Here is a 21,193-nt window from a genome sequence, read left to right as displayed (position 1 = left end):
CAAACAGGAGGGAAGCATTTCAAAACACTCAATGAGATTCTGTCTTAATTAAATCATCATAACTAAAGTAGAAAAATTCTTCTTACCGTGTCCATGTTTCTGTGCTAGATAGGCATTAAGGGTTATGGACCTAGTTCCTATCTTTCTTTCTTTCTTTCTTTCTTTCTTTCTTTCTTTCTTTCTTTCTTTCTTTCTTTCTTTCTTTCTTTCTTTCTTTCTTTCTTTGACTTTTATGCCCCCCCTCTCCAAGGACTCGGGGTAGCTTACAACATATAATAAATAATATACAATATCTTAGATCCAATTAATTAGATTTAAAATCTAATTAATAAAAAAACATTAAAAACAGTCATTCCATTTGCTCAACATTCTCTCAACACGTTCATTTGTCAAGTGGCAAGAATTTAGTGGCCCCATGCCTGGTGGTATAAATGAGTCTTAAGACTCTTACAGAAGGCGAGGAAGGTGGGGGCAGTACGAATCTCCGGGGGGAGCTGATTCCAAAGGCCTGGAGCCCCCACAGAGAAGGCTCTCCCCCTAGGTCCCGCCAAATGACATTTTCTAGTTGACAGAACCTGGAGAAGGCCAACTTTCCAAGCTAGGTGAGACTTGACAAGAACTGAGAATGCATACAAGAATGCCATTACAATTTGGACTTTTCTGCCTAGATGAAGTCTCTGAGCTTTGGTGTAAAGCTAGGGTGTCAAACTCAAGGCCCAGAGGCCAGATCCAGCCCGTCAGGTGTTTAGATCTGGCCCGCTGGACTACCCTGGAAACAGAAAAGGACCAGCCATGGTGCTTCTGCCAGGAAAATCTGAGCTCAGAAGGGCCATGTGCAGCCCTCCTGAACTCTGTTTTGTTTAGCAGAGGGTTGCAGGAGGTCATTGCAGCCCTTCCGAGGTCCACTTTCATTGGCAGAGGGTTTCAGGAAGCCATCATAGCTGAAACCGGAGCTCAGAAGTCTGTTTTCACTGGCAGAACACTTGGGCTATCACAGGCAACCCCAGTGAAGGGCTACCAAATTTTTTACTACCACACTGTGGGCGTGGCTTATGCAGGATGCCCTGCATTTCCTTTCAACATTTTTCAGTGCAAAATGGCATTCCCCCCCCCATCCAGGTAGTAGCCCACCCCTGGGCACCCCTGATAAACACAAGTGGGGCCATGCTCAGCCTGGACACACACACACCACCACCCCAACAAACCGTCATGTGGCCACCCTGGCCATGCTCACCCCGGCCCCCCAATGCAACCAGGGGTGGGCAGCTGGCAGGACAGAGTGCAACGCAGTTCCACTGGCGGAAATGAAGATGCATGCGCAGCTCCAGCTGATCGGCGGCTGCCACTTCCTGGATTACCAGTCTTGGTTCGGCTCTCTTTTTTTCCCTTGCTGCTGCTGCATCTGCACTCTTTGCTTTTTTCCTCTTTCCTCCTTCCTGGCCTAAGACAAGCTCTCCTGCCCAGCCCCCCTCCAGCCTCACATGGACACCTCCTGCCTGAGGTGCAAGCAGAAGGCGCGGGTGGAAGCAGCACTGGTCAGATGGCCGGCAAGCCACTCCTACCCCAGTCATGACTATTAACAAAACCCACAAAATTAGTCACACCCATAGTGTGGCACTACAAATTTTGGCTGCCCATTACTGAATGCGGCCCTCAATGAAATCGAGTTTGACACTTGAGTGACATCGAGCTGGTCATGCCCATCCTGCACATACACACACACCGGGCTCTCCCAACACAATTCTGATGCAGCCCTCAATAGAATCAAGTTTGACACCCTGGTGTAAAGGGTGCTTCAGTGCATCCAGAATTGGTGCGCGCGGCAGAAGAATTGACGTTCTGATGTAATCTGTTTTTAGATGGCTTCTTGTATTGTATTGGCAGTTCTGTGTTAGCAAAAACTTCAGAAGAAAATGATTTAGGGGTAGTGATTTCTGACAGTCTCAAAATGGGTGAGCAGTGCAGTCAGGCCGTAGGGAAAGCAAGTAGAATGCTTGGCTGCATAGCTAGAGGTATAACAAGCAGGAAGAGGGAGATTATGATCCTGCTATATAGAATGCTGGTGAGACCACATTTGGAATACTGTGTTCAGTTCTGGAGACCTCACCTACAAAAAGATATTGACAAAATTAAACAGGTCCAAAGACGGGCTACAAGAATGGTGAAAGGTCTTAAGCATAAAACGTATCAGGAAAGACTTAATGAACTCAATCTGTATAGTCTGGAGGACAGAAGGAAAAAGGGGGACATGATCGAAACATTTAAATATGTCAAAGGGTTAAATAAGGTTCAGGAGGGAAGTGTTTTTAATAGGAAAGTGAACACAAGAACAAGAGGACGCAATCTGAAGTTAGTTGGGGGAAAGATCAAAGGCAACATGAGAAAATATTATTTTACTGAAAGAGTAGTAGATCCTTGGAACAAACTTCCAGCAGACGTGGTAGATAAATCCACAGTAACTGAATTTAAACATGCCTGGGATAAACATATATCCATTGTAAGATAAAATACAGGAAATAGTATAAGGGCAAATGGACCATGAGGTTTTTTTCTGCCGTCAGACTTCTATGTTTCTATGTTTCTCTTCTCCAATAATGCTCGGATCACACAATGTGTCCACAGAGTTGAAACTTGATGCCAACTTTCTTGGCAGCATCGCTGAAGCTCAGTTGTGTTGCAGAAGAGGTGTTTGTAGAAGGAGCTGTGCTAGGACATACTTGATCAGACGGGTGGGGGGCAGAGAAAATGCCAATTTTGCCATTTCTGGCTGCATATGAATACCATTAACTAGATTTCACTAAAAACAAATGAACAGATCCTTTCCAGCTGGGTATGAACATTTTGAAAAACTGAATAAATAGGAATTAGATTCTCTTCTCTACCTCCCCCGCCCCTTTTCAACTCTTAGGTTTGGATTTCAGCTGCAGGATTCATATGTCATGCTGAGAGAAAACATTCACCAGAAACATTCAGCTGGCTCATTCACTTCAGATTATTTCCCAGTATTAGCTCTGTTTTAATCATAAGTTGCACAGCCACTTTGGAACCATTTTTCATATAGATTGAGGCATATTGGCTACCTGAGCTTTAAGGTAGCTGTTCCAAATAGATGGATTAAAAAGGAAGTTCTGCCCATTTTGGAAAAGTTAAGCTTTTTACTTAAGGGATGCAGAATGAGAAAGCAAGGCACAAAAGGAAATGTATTTAAATGTTCCAGCAGTATAATATTGTGTATCAGATCTCTAAGCCTATTATTAACCTATTACAGTAGATATTTCTATTAAGGTGTGCAATATATTCTTTGTTTTGCTGTGTTCACTGCCTTGCAGATGAGCAATTTAATTTCAGTGAAGTAGTTACACCTCCAAAATGGCACACAATCTGATGCCTAGTGAATACACAACATGTATTATTATTATTATTATTTATTTATTTATTCATTAATTTGACTTCTATACCACCCAATCCCATAGGACTCAGGGCAGCTTACAACAATATAAAACACAATAATATACAATAATAAAAGAAGTCAATATTAATACTAAAGACATTAAAATAATAAAAATAATAACATTCTATAATAACCCACAGTAATTCAATCAACCAAACATAATGGCTTAGGGCCAGACTATCTTCGAAACCACCTTCTACCACATACCTCCTAGCAACTGTTAAGAGCCCACAGGGTTGGTCTTCTCCAGGTCCTGTCAGCTAAATGGTGTCAGCTGGCGAGTCTGCAGGGGAGGACCTTTTGTGTGGCTGCTCCAACTCTCTGGAACCAGTTACTTCCTGAGATCCAGACTAACCCCACCCTCCTGGCCTACTGGAAAGCCGTAAAAACTGGCTTTTCCAGCAGGCCTGGAGCCGTTGATTCTGATGACGATAATCATCGAGTTCTGGCCATATTTCATTTCATTCATTTCATTTATTGGATTTGTATGCCGCCCCTCTCCGCAGACTCAGGGCGGCTAACAACAGAATAAAAACTGCATGTAAATCCAATACAAAACAGCTTAAAAACCCTTAATTCTAAAACCAAACATACATACAAACAAACATACCATGCATAAATTGTAAAGGCTTAGGGGGAAAGAATATCTCAATTCCCCCACGCCTGATGGCAGAGGTGGGTTTTTAGGAGCTTGCGAAAGGCGAGGAGGGTGGGGGGCAATTCTAATCTCTGGGGGGAGTTGGTTCCAGAGGGTCGGGGCAGCCACAAAGAAGGCTCTTCCTCTGGGCCCCGCCAAACGACATTGCTTTGTTGACGGGACCCGGAGAAGGCCCACTCTGTGGTATATGGTATGCATGGATTGTATTGTTTTATTCTAATTGTATTTAAACTGTTTTTTTTAAATATATGGATGTTATTTTGGGTTGTGAGATACTTTTAATATTTGGATGTTATTTTTGGTTGTGAGATCCTTAGGGAGTTGGGCGCCATAAAAATTTGAATAAATAAATAAATAAGTGTGAAAAATAGCCACTTTTTTCATTTCTGTTGTAAATTTGAATGGTCACTGAATGAACTGTTGTAAGTCAAGGACTACCTATATTGGATGTATTTGTTGCCTGGAGCTACTTGTATAAATAATAAAGGTGGCATACAAACGAATAGCAATATCATTACCATCTCAGTAGGGCTTATTTCTGAGAAGAAACGAGGAGCAGGATTGCCCTATAAGATATTTTCCCAAGGATTCATGGAATCAAAGCATCAGCCTGCCATCCTGTTTCCCACAGTGGTAGATAGAAGCCTCTGGGATAATATACAAAGAAGCCGGACAGGCTTTACCGGATGCCGAGATTTAATTTAACTGTCAGAGCTGATGATGGCTGCTGTTGGATGTGTCATCCTGGACATCTATTTTTCCCCCCGCATCCTTTCAAATTCATTTGTATTGCAGAGATGTGTCATTGGTCCATTAAAAGATGGCATCTTTCATAATAGAAATATGTTGGCAGTGGATTATGGGAAATGTAGTCCACTACAAGCTTATCTTTTTTGTATTGTATACATCACTTTAATTGATATTGGGCATGTTTATGCCACCACAGAAGAACTCTAGGCACAGTGGTTCTGGAAATCAAATTAGTCTAGTAATAGCTTGTGAAGCTGCTATTCGAAAGAAATTCATTTCAGGAATTCGTCTCATCATGTTATCTAAATATGGACTTTAAAAAAAAAAAGCAAAGTTTTTGAGGGGTGAATTTATTTCCTTGTTTTAAACCTGCAACACAAACGTACATTTGTCATTTCTTCCTAGTATATAGTGTGGGGGTGGAGATTTGGTTTGAATGTAGCAAATAGATTGGGTGATTATGTTTCAGTGATCTGATTGGTTGGTGTAATCATAATTATTAGAAGGATTGACATGGTGATTTTTATGAAGTGTTTTTTGTTTAAGGCTGGTTTCCAAATTTCAAAATTCCAAATTCATAATTATTAGAAGGATTGACATGGTGATTTTTATGAAGTGTTTTTTTTGTTTAAGGCTGGTTTCCAAATTTCTGGTAGGCGGGACGTGTCATCTCTTTTATTTATGCAAAGGGGGCTCCTCTCAATTTCTATGGCTTCTAGAGCAATTCTTCTATATAAATTCTCTGTTTTGTGAAGTAATTTAGTTTTTTCAAAGTCAATTTCGTGCCCTGTTTTTTTAATGTGCTGGACAAGGGAGGAAGTCTTTTCTTCTTTTTTAACTGCATTCACATGTTCTGCAATGCGTTGGCTCACTCTTCGGTTGGTTTGTCCAATGTATGTGGCTGCACATGTTTTGCAAGGGATTTCATAGATTCCTTGGTATTCCAATTGGATTTTATCTTTGGGGCTCCTTAGGATATTAGATATTTTTTGGTTGGTGCAAAATGAAGTTTTGATGTTATGTTTGTGCAGAATTTTACTAATTTTGTCTGTGGTGCCCTTGATGTAAGGGAGGATGGTGGTGCCATTGTCCTGTTCTTGATCTTGTTTTTTGGGGGGTGTCTCTTTTTTGATTAGGTTTGTGATTGTTTTCTCTTCGAATCCATTAGAAATTAATACATCTTTGAGTTTGTTCAATTCAGTTTTTAAGTGCTCATGGTCAGCTAAGCGTTTGGTTCTGGTGATGAGAGTTTTGGCCCTCCCATCTACTTCTCTTCTTTTTTACTCTCTATCTTTATATATATTACTTAATGTCTATTCTCTTCCATATGTGTTGTATATTGGACAAAGAATAAATAAAGTAAAATAAAATAAAATGTGCCACTAGGCTAAGATTTTGTGAATGCTAGAGCAGTGTTTCCCAACCTTGGCAACTTGAAGATATTTGGACTTCAACTCCCAGAATTCCCCAGCCAGCATTCGCTGGCTGGGGAATTCTGGGAGTTGAAGTCCAGATATCTTCAAGCTGCCAAGGTTGGGAAACACTGTGCTAGAGGCTAAGCCTTGTTAATTTATCAGGTTTTTCCCAGTGAATATTCTAGTACATAGATTCAGCCTTTAAGCCTCTGCCCATGGAGTTTGGTTTTTTTTTTTGGTAGCAGGAGCTCTTCTGATAAGTGATTATCCCCTATGACGGTGCTGTGTGAAGCCAAGTCAGTGACCTTGACTTCTGTCTTCATCTGTTTCGCTCATCAATCATCCTATCAGTTATGTGTCCTTCCTGCCCCCATCACCTGTTTTCTTTTCTACACATAGGAATCAAGGCAGAGCTCGGAAAACAGGATAGCCCAAAGGCTAAAGCAGAGTGAAGCCAGTTCCTTTAAGCTGAATCACTGTTGTGTAATAAGAATTTTTTTTATTATTAAGGAACACTTTCAGTTTACTTAGGAACAAGTAGGGTTTACTTAGGAACAAGGGACTGGTGGCTTATTTCATTCCATTCTTAAAAACTTCTTCAAGGGAATTGTTTTATCTTGTCACCAAGAAATAGGAAAAAGAAGTAATAATTTATCTTTAAAATTGAATGATGGAGAACACATTAATAGATGTAGCTGCTAGCCACCCGACATAAAACAAAGCTAAGGAAGGGAGACTAACTATCCCTGCTAATATTTTTTATCAAGCATAGTGAAAAGCTCTGGAAAATGTTTATTGATCCATAAAAAACCTAGACCACTTTCTATCAAAAAGCAATCTCTTGCAGCTCAACCCACCCCTTAACTACCAGTTCTGTGAGTGTGGCTTGGTGGGCGTGGCAGGGGAAGGATACTGCAAAAGCCCCATTCCCTCCCCACTCCTGGGGAAAAGATATTTCAAAATCTCCATTCCCATCCCACTATGGGGCCTGCCAGAGGCGATATTTTCTGGTTATTATTATTATTATTATTATTATTATTATTATTATTATTATTATTTTATTATTTATTAAATTTGTATGCTGCCCTTCTCCACAAACTCGGGGCGGCTCACAGCAGCAATAGAAAACAATATACAATACAAATCTAATATTACAACCCATATATAAAACCCATTATAATCCATAATTTAAAAGAACATGCACACAAGATACCATACATAAACTATATAGGTCTGGGGAAGATGTCTCAGTTCCTCCATGCCTGACAGCAGAGGTGGGTTTTAAGAAGTTTACCAAAGGCAAGGAGGGTGGGGGCAATCCTAATCTCCAGGGAGAGCTGGTTCCAGAGGGTCGGGGCCACCACAGAGAAGGCTCTTCCCCTGGGTCCCCCCAGATGACATTGTTTAGTCAATGGGACCCAGAGAAGGCCGACTCTGTGGGACCTGACTGGTTGCTGGGATTCATGCGGCAGAAGGTGGTCCCGGAGATATTCTGGTCCGATGCCATGAAGGGCTTTATAGGTCATAACCAACACTTTGAATTGTGACCGGAAACTGATCGGCAACCAATGCAGACTGTGGAGTGTTGGTGTAACATGGGCATACCTGAACTATTCAAAATTTCCACTACTGGTTCCCCAGAACTTGTCAGAACCTGCTGGATTTTACTCCTGGAATCACACAGTTCTTAAGTGAACCTAGTTTGCCCAATTGACTTTGTTTGTCAGAAGTTATCTGGGGAGATTGGAGATGGTGATCACATGATCCTCAGATGCTGCAGCTCTGTAAAATACATGCCGGTTGGCAAGTGCCCCAATTTTGATTCTGTGACCATTTGGATGCCGGTGAAAGCGTTGTAAGTGGGGGACCTGTCATAAGTCATTTGTTTCAGTGCTGTTGTAACTTTAAAGGGTTGCTAAACATGTTTGTAAAAGCATTGGCAGACTTCAGTAATGATTTTAAATACCTGTATGCAGTGAAGGGCTGACATACCCCTATCTGTTCCATTTCATGTATGGTTTATCTGAACTGTATGATTCTTTTTTATAAGGGTTTTAAAATTGTTTATAATATTGGATTTGTATCTCATGTATTATTTGTTGTGAGCCACTCTGAGTCCTTGGAAAGGGGAAGCATAAAAATCTAATAAATTAGTATTATTATTAATTATTACAAAATTTTTTACTACCATAGAAACATAGAAACATAGAAGACTGATGGCAGAAAAAGACCTCATGGTCCATCTAATAATAATAATAATAATAATAATTTATTGGATTTGTATGCCGCCCCTCTCCGTAGACTCGGGGCGGCTGACAACAATAATTAACACAACATGTACAATCCAATAATAAAAAACAACTAAAAACCCCTATTATAAAACCAAACATACACACAAACATACCATGCATAACTTGTAATGGCCTAGGGGGAAGAGCTATCTCAACTCCCCCATGCCTGGCGGTATAAATGAGTCTTGAGTAGTTTACAAAAGACAGGGAGGGTGGGGGCAGTTCTAATCTCCAGGGGGAGTTGGTTCCAGAGGGCCGGGGCCGCCACAGAAAAGGCTCTTACCCTGGGGCCTACCAAACGACATTGTTTAGTCAACAGGACCCAGAGAAGGCCAACTCTGTGGGACTTTATCAGTCGCTGGGATTCGTGCTGTAGCAGGCGATTCCAGAGGTAATCTAGTCTGCCCTTATACTATTTTCTGTATTTTATCTTAGGATGGATATATGTTTATCCCAGGCATGTTTAAATTCAGTTACTGTGGATTTACCAACCACGTCTGCTGGAAGTTTGTTCCAAGGATCTACTACTCTTTCAGTAAAATAATATTTTCTCACATTGCTTTTGATCTTTCCCCCAACTAACTTCAGATTGTGTCCCCTTGTTCTTGTGTTCACTTTCCTATTAAAAACACTTCCCTCCTGAACCTTATTTAACCCTTTAACATATTTAAATGTTTCGATCATGTCCCCCCATTTCCTTCTGTTCTCCAGACTATACAGATTGAGTTCATGAAGTCTTTCCTGATACGTTTTATGCTTATGACCTTCCAGCATTCTTGTAGCCCGTCTTTGGACCCGTTCAATTTTGTCGATATCTTTTTGTAGATGAGGTCTCCAGTGGGGGTGGCTTATGCAGGAAGCCCTGCATTTTCTTTCAACATCTTTCAGTGCAAATTGAGTGCTCTGGGGTGGAGCTCCATTTTTACTACCCCACTGCATCCCTCCCCCCATCCAGGTAGTAGCCCACCACTGCCTATATGCATTTTACCAAAACCTAATTGAGGATTAAGGATATAGGAACTGGATTTTTGAAAACCCATCAGTAGACAAGGCCTGGATTGTCTCTATTGTTGTCTCGAAATCTTGATCTCAGAGGAATGGGAGTGGAGAAGATAATAGCATGTCTTTAATTCTGTGAAAATTGAGGATGTGGAAGGGCTTGTTTTTCTAAGAGGTTAATTTAAATGCCTTCTGCCTCTGCCGCCAACCATGTTAGAGCAGATACTAGTTAGGAACTGTTTGTAGCTGACGGCCTGGTGGAAACAAACAAAAAAAAGCAGGAGGGAAAAACATTCTGTGCTGTCCAGAATTGTGTCCTGCCAAGTTGCACGAGCTACGAGCTGACAGATTTCTTCCTTGTAAAAAAAAAGAAAAGTATGCTAAGATCAAGCAAATAAAACAGGGAAGCGGAAAGTGATCTTGTTAAGTTCAAGGCATGCTGTCATCCCTCAGTCTTCTGATATTATTTATTTATTTATTCATTTGTCCAATACACAAATACATAGGAAGAAAAATAGACATGAAGTAATATATATAAGGGTAAAAGTGAACTTAGAGGAGAGGATATATGAAAGAAATAGAATATATATGATAAGTGAGAGAAAGGAAAGACAATTGGACAGGGGACGAAAGGCACACCAGTGCACTTATGTACGCCCCTTACTGGCCTCTTAGGAACCTGGAGAGGTCAATCGTGGAGAGTCTAAGGGAGAAATGTTGGGGGTTAGGGGTTGACACAATTGAGTCCGGTAATGAGTTCCACGCTTCGATAACTCGATTGTTGAAATCATATTTTTTACAGTCAAGTTTGGAGCGGTTCGTATTAAGTTTGAATCTGTTGGGTGCTCTTGTGTTGTTGCGGTTGAAGCTGAAGTAGTCATTGACCGGTAGGACGTTGCAGCATATGATCTTGTGGGCAATACTCAAATCGTGTTTTAGGCGCCGTAGTTCTAGGCTTTCTAGGCCCAGGATTGTTAGTCTATTTTCGTAGGATATTCTGTTTCGAGTGGAGGAGTGAAGGGCTCTTCTGGTGAAATATCTTTGGACATTTTCAAGGGTGTTGATGTCTGAGATGTGGTATGGGTTCCAGACAGATGAGCAGTAGTCTAGGATGGGTCTGGCAAAAGTTTTGTAGGCTCTTGTGAGTAGTGTGAGATTGTCTGAGCAGAAGCTGCGTAGGATCAGGTTAACAACTCTAGAAGCTTTTTTGGCGATATTGTTGCAGTGGGCTTTAGCACTTAGGTCATTCGATATTAGTATTCCAAGGTCTTTTACTGAGTCCGTAGGTTCAGCCGGCAACATTACTCTGAAGGACAAAGTTATCTCTGGTTACATTTCCTTTCGTTCCCACTTGTGACCAAGGCTCTGACTTCACCATTTCATCATTGTCATTTCGAAACTTCTAGAGATAAGTCATTCTCTATTTTGAGATAGTGCATGTTAGCCAAGCTGGGGGATGAGTGGTAAGATGTGGCCGCTAACGTAGAAGTGTAGGAGAGAACGTTTTCAAGAATCACTCGAGAGTCAACCCATGGGGGCTGCCAACTGCTCATCATGATTTATTGGGCAGTCACTTAGGAAGGTGAAAGTGTGAAGGCGCCCTGGCAAGAGGGATGTAAGCTGGTGGCAGGAGCTTTTGAATGGAGATCTTGGAAAATAATGGTAAGCTTTGCATTGGGGTAAAGAACATTTTCATTAGTGCCGAACGTCTTCGTAAAGCTTAAGGGATGCTGCTCAGTCAGCTGTAAGTTGTGATGGCAGATTTTAGATTTTATCTTGATCGTAAACTCAGTAGCATTAAGGAAAGCACATTTTTTGTTGATGTTGTTATTCCCTCTTTTTGCATGTGTGATCTGCAGTTTCCATTAATGGTTGTCTTTATTACGGAGCTGCTGGAAGGCATACTGAAAATTGTATTTCCAACTGAATCAATATTCAAAAGGATTGCCTAATTGCTAAGTATAATTATTAATCTGTTGTTATTGTGTTTTACTGCATGTCTTTTAGCAAACTCTATTTGAATGCCTAGCAGTCTCTACCTGTCCTGTCCATCCATCTACGTATCAATGAATTTCAGTTCCATCAAATTTCTTTCTTTTTGGTTTAATAGTCAGCATATATGTAGTCTTCATTTGATAGAGGATTGAACTGAAGCTGAAGCAACATTTATTTCAGGACAGTCTTTTACCAATACAAGAATTCTGCTACTCCCCTCGTTCTGCCAGGTGTTCATTTACTCTGCACTTAAAAAACCCACAACGTTTCAAGAGTCTGCTGTTTGAGCAGCCTTTAGTTGATCAGAACCACATTATATTGATTTAGCTTCTAAACTGTTGTGAAACTGGTCTTCTACATTGTAAAGTTTTGATCACCACTACAAGAAAGACATTGAAACTCTAGAGAAAGTGCAGAAGAGAGCAGACAGGATAGTTAGGGGACTGGAGACTATAACATATGAAAAGAGGTTGCAGGAACTGGGCATGGCCAGTTTGGCAAAGAGAAGGACCAGGGGAGACATGATAGCAGTGTTCCAATACTTGACGGGCTACCACAGAGAGGAGGGGGGTCAGGCTGTTTTCCAAGGCACCAGAAGGCCAGATGAGGAATAATGAATGGAAGCTGAACAGGGAGAGATTCAACCTGGAAATAAGGAGAAACTTTCTGACAGTGACAACAATCAAATAATGGAACAGCTTGCCTGCAGAGGTTGTGAGAGCTCCAACACTTGATGCTTTCAAGAGGAGATTAGACGACCATTTGTCTGAAATGGTATAGGGACTAGATAACCTACAAGGTCTCTTCCAACCCTTCTGAATTCCAGCAACCAATTAGGTTCCACAGAGTTGGCCTTCTCCGGGTCCCGTCGACAAAACAATGCTGTCTGGCAGGACCCAGGGGAATAGCCTTCTCTGTGGCGGCCCCGTCCCTCTGGAATCAACTCCCCCCAGAGACTTCCCCCATCTTCCTTGCCTTTCACAAACTCCTAAAAACCCACTTCTGCCACCAGGCATGGGGAAATTGATTCCCCTCGGCCATCCCATTTTATGTATGGTTTGTTTGGTTTGTATGATTGTTTTTAAATTAAGGGTTTTAACTGTTCTGTTTTTAATCATTGGATTTGTATTGTGTATTGTTGTTGTGAACCGCTCCGAGTCTTCGGAGAGGGGCGGCATACAAATCTAATAATAATAATAATAATAATAATAATAATAATAATAATAATAATAATAATAATAATCTCATTCTTGGAGCATAAACAAGTTTGCTTTTACAATTCAATAGTCTTTTTACTTAGGATTTTTTTTGTGTGTGTTATGATTTCATTCTCACCTCCGACCCAACCCACCAAAAAATACTTTTTATGGATAACTAAAAGTAGTCCTCAAATTACAACCACAGGAAAATTCTGGGACTGGAATTTTCATTGCTGAGTAAGGCAGTTATTAACTGAGCTGCATCCAGTTTTCAATTCATTTTGTCGCGGTTGTTAAGCAAATCATTGCAGTTGTTTAGTGAATCACATGGTTGTTAAGTGAAGCCAGCTTGTCCTATTGACTTGGTTTGTCGGGAGGGTTGCCAATGGTGAACACATGACCCTGGGACACTGCAATCATCATGAATGGATGCTGGTTGCTAAGCATCTAAATGTTGATCATGCAACCACAGGGAATCCTGTGATGATTGTAAATGTAAGGACCAGTTGGAAGTCACTTTTTCCATTGCCGTGGTAACTTTGAATTTATTTATTTATTTATTTATTAGTTGGACTTGTATGCCGCCCCTCTCCGAAGACTCGGGGCGGCTCACAACAAGTAAAAACAGTCACAACAATCCAATTAATTAAAATATTTAACGATTTAAGAAAAACCCCATGTAATAGCAAACACACACACAAGCATACCATGTATAAATTAACATGCCCAGGGGAGATGTTTAGTTTCCCCATGCCTGATGGCAAAGGTGAGTCTTAAGGAGTTTTCGGAAGGCAGGAAGAGTAGGGGCAGTTCTAATCTCCGGGGGGGAGTTGGTTCCAGAGAGCCGGTGCCACCACAGAGAAGGCTCTTCCCCTGGGACCCGCCAACCGGCATTGTTTAGTTGACGGGACCCGGAGAAGGCCCACTCTGTGGGACCTAATCGGTCGCTGGGATTCGTGTGGCAGCAGGCGGTCTCGGAGATATTCTGGTCCAATGCCATGAAGGGCTTTAAAGGTCATAACCAACACTTTGAATTGTGACTGGAAATTGATCGGCAGCCAATGCAGACTGCGGAGTGATGGTGAAACATGGGCGTATCTAGGTAAGCCCATGACTGCTCTCTCAGCTGCATGAATCTTTGCTAAACAAATATACTGCTGGAAAAAAAAATAAAGGGAACACTTAAACAACAGAATATAACTCCAAGTAAATCAAACATCTGTGAAATCAAACTATCTACTTAGGAAGCAACACTGATTGACAACAAATTTCACATGTTGTCAGCACATTCAACTTCGTACAGAACAAAGTATTCAATGAAAATACAGTAATACCCCGGTTAGGGTACCCCGGGTTGGGGGTTCGGGGGGGTGCTAGCGAGCCCCCCATGTCGGCGGGGACATTTTAAAACACCCGCGCGCCTTCCCAACTGAGCCCTCAAGCCAAGCGCCAAAGGCGAACTTCTGCGCTTGGCTTGAGGGCTCAGTTGGGAAGGCACGCGGGTGTTTTAAAACGTCCCCGCTGACATGGGGGGCTCGCTAGCACCCCCCTGAACCCCAACCCGGGTTTGGGGGGGTGCTAGCGAGCCCCCCATGTCGGCGGGGACGTTTTAAAACACCCGCGCCGCTTTCCAATGAGTCCCGAAGACAAACGCGGAAGTTTGACGTTTGTCTTCGGGACTCATTGGAAAGCCGCGCGGGTGTTTTAAAACGTCGCCGCTGACATGGGGGGCTCGCTAGCACCCCCCCGAACCCCCAACCCGGGTTAGGGGGGGTGCTAGCGAGCCCCCCATGTCGGCGGCAACGTTTTAAAACACCCGCGCCGCCCCCAATCTTCGGCTCCTCGCTAGCGCTGCGGAAGTAAAAACACCATCTGCACATGCGCAGATGGTGTTTTTACTTCCGCAGCGCTACTTCGCGAAAACCCGCTCGTTGCGGGGGGTCCTGGAACGGAACCCTCGCAACGAGCGGGGGATCACTGTATTTCATTCATTCAGATCTAGGATGTGTTCTTTGAGTACAGTATTCCCTTTATTTTTTTGAGCAATGTAGTAAGTTAAGCACTACCTATATAGGTCTGAATCCAATGCTATTAAAAAATTGATCAGGATTCACATTTCTGCTGAAGTGTTTTTATGGAGGCTGGTACTATTTTAAATTTTTTAAATAGTGTAGAAAGTTGGTACCCACACCCATTCCTCTCCTGAAAGAATGAAATATTTTAGGAAATATTAAAAAGACAGAATACAGTATTATATTTCCCCAAAGGGAGAAACATGCTCTTGGAAAGTAGCTCCCACTTTCCTTAGTAGACAATAGCAGATAGAAGTAGATAGCCCTATTCATAAGCAAATACCCAAGATCCAACAAAGGATCTCAGCCATAATAGGAATTGCCCAATGTCCCTTCATTGCACTCCAAACCTCAACCAAATTTAGCTCAGACAACTTGCAAAGCCAGCTATAACCCCTACAACACCCAATAGGATACATGTTGTTGCACAGGAACAGGAAGTTCAAGTGCAAAGTCCAAGAAAAAGGTATAAATACCCCCCACTCTCAACTCCATGTGGTCAACTGTCCAGAACCACTCATGTGGTTCTACATCATCAATAAATGGACCCTATTTCTAATCAGCCTCCATCCTCCATTTTGTCTCCAGTGCTCAGTTTGGTACTGGAACCGGATACAGGGGTATCCGTATATATGCACATGTATTTTAAGATATTAATTGATTTGTGCATTTATAATTTGAAAAAAAAATTAAAATACAGATATCCTGTACACTTGACAATCAATGTGTTGTCGTAAAAAGAAATGTCAAATCAGTAATTTGTAAACTGAGTTCAAAGATCTACTCACCTATCAAGCTCATTTAATAATTTTAATCTAGTTAATATTACTTGGGCTAACCTCCTTGAGAAACTTGCGGGAAGTTAAAGGAGAGGAAAGAAAATCATGGATCAAAAATATAGTTGGAAGATAGAGCAGTAAGAAGGTTCACATAAAATAAGCATGTGTTAATTTCTGTGTATCCATGTAGAATTGGAAATAATAATTATTGAAATGAAGAAGATCATAGTTTTAAGGGAAAGGCTAAGTAAGGATACCCACATATTGCTTGTTAGTAGCAATGCTGGTGATTAAAATTAATCTACAATTTCACCAAAATTGGCAACAAAACAACAGAATAATCAGTATTTCCTAATACAGTGTAATAATATAAAACATTTCTTAATATTAGCACAAGCATAATCTAACAGTATAGAAAATAAGGCAAAGGTTCTTCTGGTTTTATAAACAAAATATAATTGAATTAAGGGTCTTCCTAAGTATTAAAAGTTGTGATTCCAGATGTATCAAATTTCAGAGAAAGGGAACTACTGTATATAGGCAATATCTCTGTACATTTTAAAAACCGCTGTTCTCTCTCAGCCACAATGGTGCAGTGGTGAAAGTGCAGTACTGCAGGCTACTTCTGCTGACTGCGGGCTGCCTGTAATTTGGCAGTTCAAATCTCACCAGGTTCAAGGTTGACTCATCCTTCCATCCTTCCGAGGTGGAGAAGACCCAGATGGTTGATGGCAATATGCTTACTCTGTAAACCACTTAGAGAGGGCTACAAAGCACTGTGAAGTGGTATAAAAGTCTAAGCGTTATTGCTATTGCTAAAGTGAATCTGTTTTAAAATAGTTCTGAAGCTGACAGTCCTTCATGCAGAAGATATCTCCAATCATCATATCCTGATAGTTGTTCAGTTAGAAAAAAACTATGATGGGTTTGTTGGAAGTTTTATTTTCTCCTAGAATCTGGAGGATGATTAACTGGAACTAATGGAATTTCAGAATTGTTTTAGATCATATCCAGTTTTCTTTCACTTCAGTAATCTTAACTTTTTAATTGTTTCATATCTAAGAAACAAACAAGCAAGCAAGCAAGCAAACAAACAAACAAATAAATAAATAATCTGTTGATACTGTACTATTTTGAAACCATTCAGAGATTCACAGGGAAATATAGACTTAAGTTCTGTCCAGAAAGATAAATCAATTCTCTTATACCCAAAGATGACTATCTATCTATCTATCTATCTATCTATCTATCTATCTATCTATCTATCTATCTATCTATCTATCTATCTATCTACCTACCTACCTACCTACCTACCTACCTACCTATCTATCTATTAGATTTGTATGCTGCCCCTCTCCGTAGACTTGGGGCGGCTCACAACAACAATAAAACAATTCAAGACTAACCTACCCTTTCCTGCAATTGGCATTTTTACGTACAGCAGTGTAACCTCTGTCTAAGTCATAGAATTACTTTGACCTGAGTGATTGACAGTGCTGGGAGCTGTGCAGCTGCTGTTTTGGTAATGGTGAAAATTTTGATCCTGCAGGAGACATAGTGATCAAATGCTCATCTGATACTAATGTACAGGGAGGGGGGACAAATGTCCTCTGGCAGAGTGGAAGAGGGAACATAACTATATTGATGTATATTTTCTCTGTGAATATTTGGAAGGAGGAGCGTTTGGAGAAAAAGTGTACCAGTCTAGTATTCATTATATAGTTTGATAAAAATAACAATACAGTGATTGGTAAAGAGGGATTGTATGCAACAGATGCTTGGATCGTCCGTAGCTTGAATTCAAAAGCCTGCTGAGTTAACGGTATGTATGAAGGTCACTAATAACATGAGCCAAGGGAAGAATGATTTTCCATGCCAAGATCACTTTGTTCCTATGATAAGCAGCTTGATGTCTATGAAAGCTGCAGAACTGAAGCAGTTTTAGTTATAATAGTAATCAGGGCTGGATCCAGGATTAAGAAGACATATTGAAAGTTGCTTGGAATACCCTTTTATTTGGATGAAACCTTTCCTATATTGTTAATGTCAGGTCTCCTTGTCAACATTATTTACATTTTCCACAATGGCCTGGATGTGAGCTATTAAAATGGGAAGGAAGGAAGGAAGGAGGGAGGGAGGGAGAGAGGGAGGGAGGGAATGTTTGGGCTTATGGAGGTGTTAGAGATAGGCTTGACAAGGATGAAAGCAAAGGGCCTGGGAGCAAACTGACCCATTAAGATAACAATTCTTCTTCTGCAAAATGAGACGCTCTCCGTTTGTTATAACTGAGCTGAGAAAGTGATCAAAGGATAAATAGGATCTGCTACATATTTATAGAGTAGATTGTTGATTTCCTCCCATTCTAGCAATTTGTAGGCTTTTAGAATGCATAATAAGAGCTGTCTTATCGGGAGCATGATCCTTACAGCTACCATCCTTCAGGTTTCAAGTATTCATCTGGGAAAAGCCAATTGGAAAGGTATCCCAAAATTCTAGCCACTTAGCCCAGACAGGGTAACTTTTTAAAAGCATCTAAGCATTTCACTCCTTGTAAATTGAATCCAAGTATATATGCAACAAATAAAACCAGAATTTTCAAACTAGGCAACTTTTAAGACTTGTGGAAAATTCAGAATTCTGGAACTTGAAATCCACAAGTTTTAAAGTTGCCAAGTTTGGAGAGCCCTGATTTAAACCGTGGAGAACATAATCTGCTGTGTAATTCAAAGAGTCCTGCCTATAACCATTTTAAGATGTTACTTTCTGAATTAATAGGGCTCCAAATTGGAATAGTGAAAGAGGCTTTACATTCCTTGTGTAAGGAACTTTATCCTTGTGGGGATTTTTTTCCTTTTCAATCTGACTTCTTGATATTGCAACTTATCTAATAATATGTTTTCTCATATTCATCTCAACGTACGAACTGGGTTCCACAAATATTTTAAAGAATTAGCAGTGATAAAGATGTGGAAGATTAGTGACTCTGGTGATGATAGTGGTAAAGATAAGTAATTCTTAAAGAATTGAGGAAAATCAGCAAAGCAGTAAGCAATAGAATCTATGAGGGTTTAACTGTATTTTTCTTTAAAGAAAAGCATCGAGATTTGTTACTAACCACCAGCTTCAAAATGCAAAGATATGGAGTTGCAATGTTTCTCAACCTTGGCAACTTAAAGAACATGGACTTGAACTCTCAGAATTCCCTGATTAGTGTAAACTGGTTAGGGAATACTGGGAGTTGAAATTCATAGATCCTAAATGCGCTGTACATGGGGCTGCCCTTGAAGTCTGCTCGAAGACTGCAAATAGTTTAAAATGCAACCGCAGAACACCCACATAATACCTATGTTCCGCGAGCTGCACTGGCTATCAATTAGTCTTTGATCACAATTCAAAGTGTTGGTTATCACCTATAAAGCCCTACATGGCTTAGGGCCAGACTATCTATAGGACTGTCTCCTGCCACATACCACCCAGAGATCAATAAGATCACACAGAGTTGGCTTCCTCCAGGTTCCGTCAACTAAGCAATGCAGGTTGGCGGGGGAGGGCCTTCTCTGTCACCACCCTGGCTCTATGGAACCAACTGCCTTCAATGTCCGTACTGCTCTTACCCTACTGACCTTCCTAAAGGCAACAAATACTTGGCTGTGCTGCCAAGCCTGGGGGCCATGAAACTGACATCTCCATGGCCAATTATACTGTATGTATGTGTGTGTGTTGCCTAGATTGATTGAGTTATAGAGTTTTCTTAATTAGGGTTCACAGTTTTAGATTTTCCTTGACTACTTTTTTATTGTGTTTGTATTTTTATATTGTTGTAAGCCACCCTGAGTCCTTCGGGATTGGGGGCATAGAAGTCAAATAAACAAACAAACAAACAGCAACTAAGTCAGTCACTGGGAGCTAACAACCTCTGAGTCTGTGCAGAGAATCAAAACTGAATACTTAAGCTTAAGGCTGGGTGTGGCCCCAGGTCCACCTTTTGTGGAGGACTCTCTGTACTTCTTTACTGAAATGAAACTAACTCCTGGTTGTGTTTACTTGAAGAAGAACTCTACTAATGGCAGTGATGGGCTACCAGAATTTTTACAACCACACCGTGGGCATGGCTTATGCATTTTGTTTCAACATCTTTCAGTGCAAATTGGGTGCCCTAGGGTGGAACTCCAAATTTTGCTGCTGACTGTTCCCGTAGGAGCCCATCACTGGCTAATGGTATTGTAAATTCATCTATTATTATGTTTATAAAGAAGTTTATGGATCCAGCTGAATCAGTCACCTGTGTGTGCTTCTGGTTTTGATTTTTGCAACAAACTTTAATAGAACTTTCCCTTTCCGATTCTCCATACCATAATACCCTGTTTTGAGTGAGTGGGGTGGGAAATGAACCCCCTTGCCTGACATTCAGTGCTGATGGGAACTTCATCTTTGTCCCTCTGTGTTGGAGAGCATAGTTCAAACATGGCTGAACTAGAAGCTACTGCTGTGGGGAATTAAAAAGAGGCTTATCAGATGGTGACACAGCAATGTTCCACTGAAAAGAAAAAGGCATTCAACTCCAGCCAGGACTGCATGCTTCATTACTTTACAGAATGACTTTACAGAGTGAAGCTGGGAGAGAGGAGGGGAAGAAAGAGAGAGAGATACCCAGGAAGTAACTTTTGCCCCTCTCTTGTTTTCAGATGACACAGGTTGCCCCAGTAGCCAATCAGTGTCTCCGGTTAAGACTCCACCAGATACGGGAAACAGTCCAATCACTTTCTGTACAGGCAGCGATGGAGGAGACTATGCCAGAAAGAAATTTAATTCAGGAACAGCGGCAGATGGAACTCATCAGCCGGCTCGATATAAAAAGGAAGCAAAGACAAACCTCATAAAGCCAGGTAAGAACTACTTAATTTTTATTTTTTTTAAAAAACATGTTTTTTTCTCCTTGCAAGATAACTTTATTGAACTATTTCCATAAAATTCATTTACAGCAAATCAAATAGAGTCTGCACGTATACGTATTTGTAATCTTCTGGATCTTTATAATTTAGAAAGAACCTCTGACTTTAATGGTGTGCTTTAGTGTTATTCGCACTTTGTTTAAAGTATTCTTTAAAGATCTTTTCTTTTTTTCTTTTAAAATATTTTTTATTAATTTTCCACTTTTAAAGAAAGAAAACACAATAGTAAATACAGAAGAAAATCAAAGGAAATTAAATTAATAATAGTATGTATAGATACTGTATTTAAATATTAGCATTAAAGTCACTATATTTATATTATATTAATTATACACTAGACTATAATTTGTCTCAAATATATAAATCAGTAATTGTTTTTTTCCATTAACAAAATAATTTCATATATACTTCAGTGAGTTATCATGCAGACTATGTGCCCCCTCCGACCAAATTGTAAAGTCTAGATTTTATTTATTACATACTTCAAAATATTTAAGAAAGTAAAAATAATAAAACAAATTAACATTATTAAAACAACTGAAAATGACATGCAGAATGAAGCAGGCATGTTGTATTATGAACGGTGGCATTTTTAAAAACCATGAACTGGGTTGCAAAAAGGCAATGCTTGA

At 40.6% G+C, this 21,193-nt stretch overlaps 1 protein-coding gene across 2 annotated transcripts in view; it reads left to right on the top strand.

Annotated features, from left to right (window-relative positions):
• SYBU (syntabulin) overlaps window positions 1–21,193 on the top strand; it is a 61,166-nt gene that overhangs the window by 15,782 nt on the left and 24,191 nt on the right. For both annotated transcript variants that reach the window (XM_070748222.1, XM_070748221.1), the window contains exon 3: window positions 20,295–20,495. In XM_070748222.1, coding sequence (XP_070604323.1) covers window positions 20,295–20,495 — 201 coding nt within the window. The remainder of the gene's footprint in view (window positions 1–20,294; window positions 20,496–21,193) is intronic.

This window comes from Erythrolamprus reginae, chromosome 3 (genome assembly GCF_031021105.1).
Source record: "Erythrolamprus reginae isolate rEryReg1 chromosome 3, rEryReg1.hap1, whole genome shotgun sequence".
NCBI classification, from domain to species: Eukaryota; Metazoa; Chordata; class Lepidosauria; order Squamata; family Dipsadidae; genus Erythrolamprus; species Erythrolamprus reginae.
Note: the sequence above shows the minus strand (reverse complement) of the source record. Positions and strands in the feature narration are given on the sequence as shown.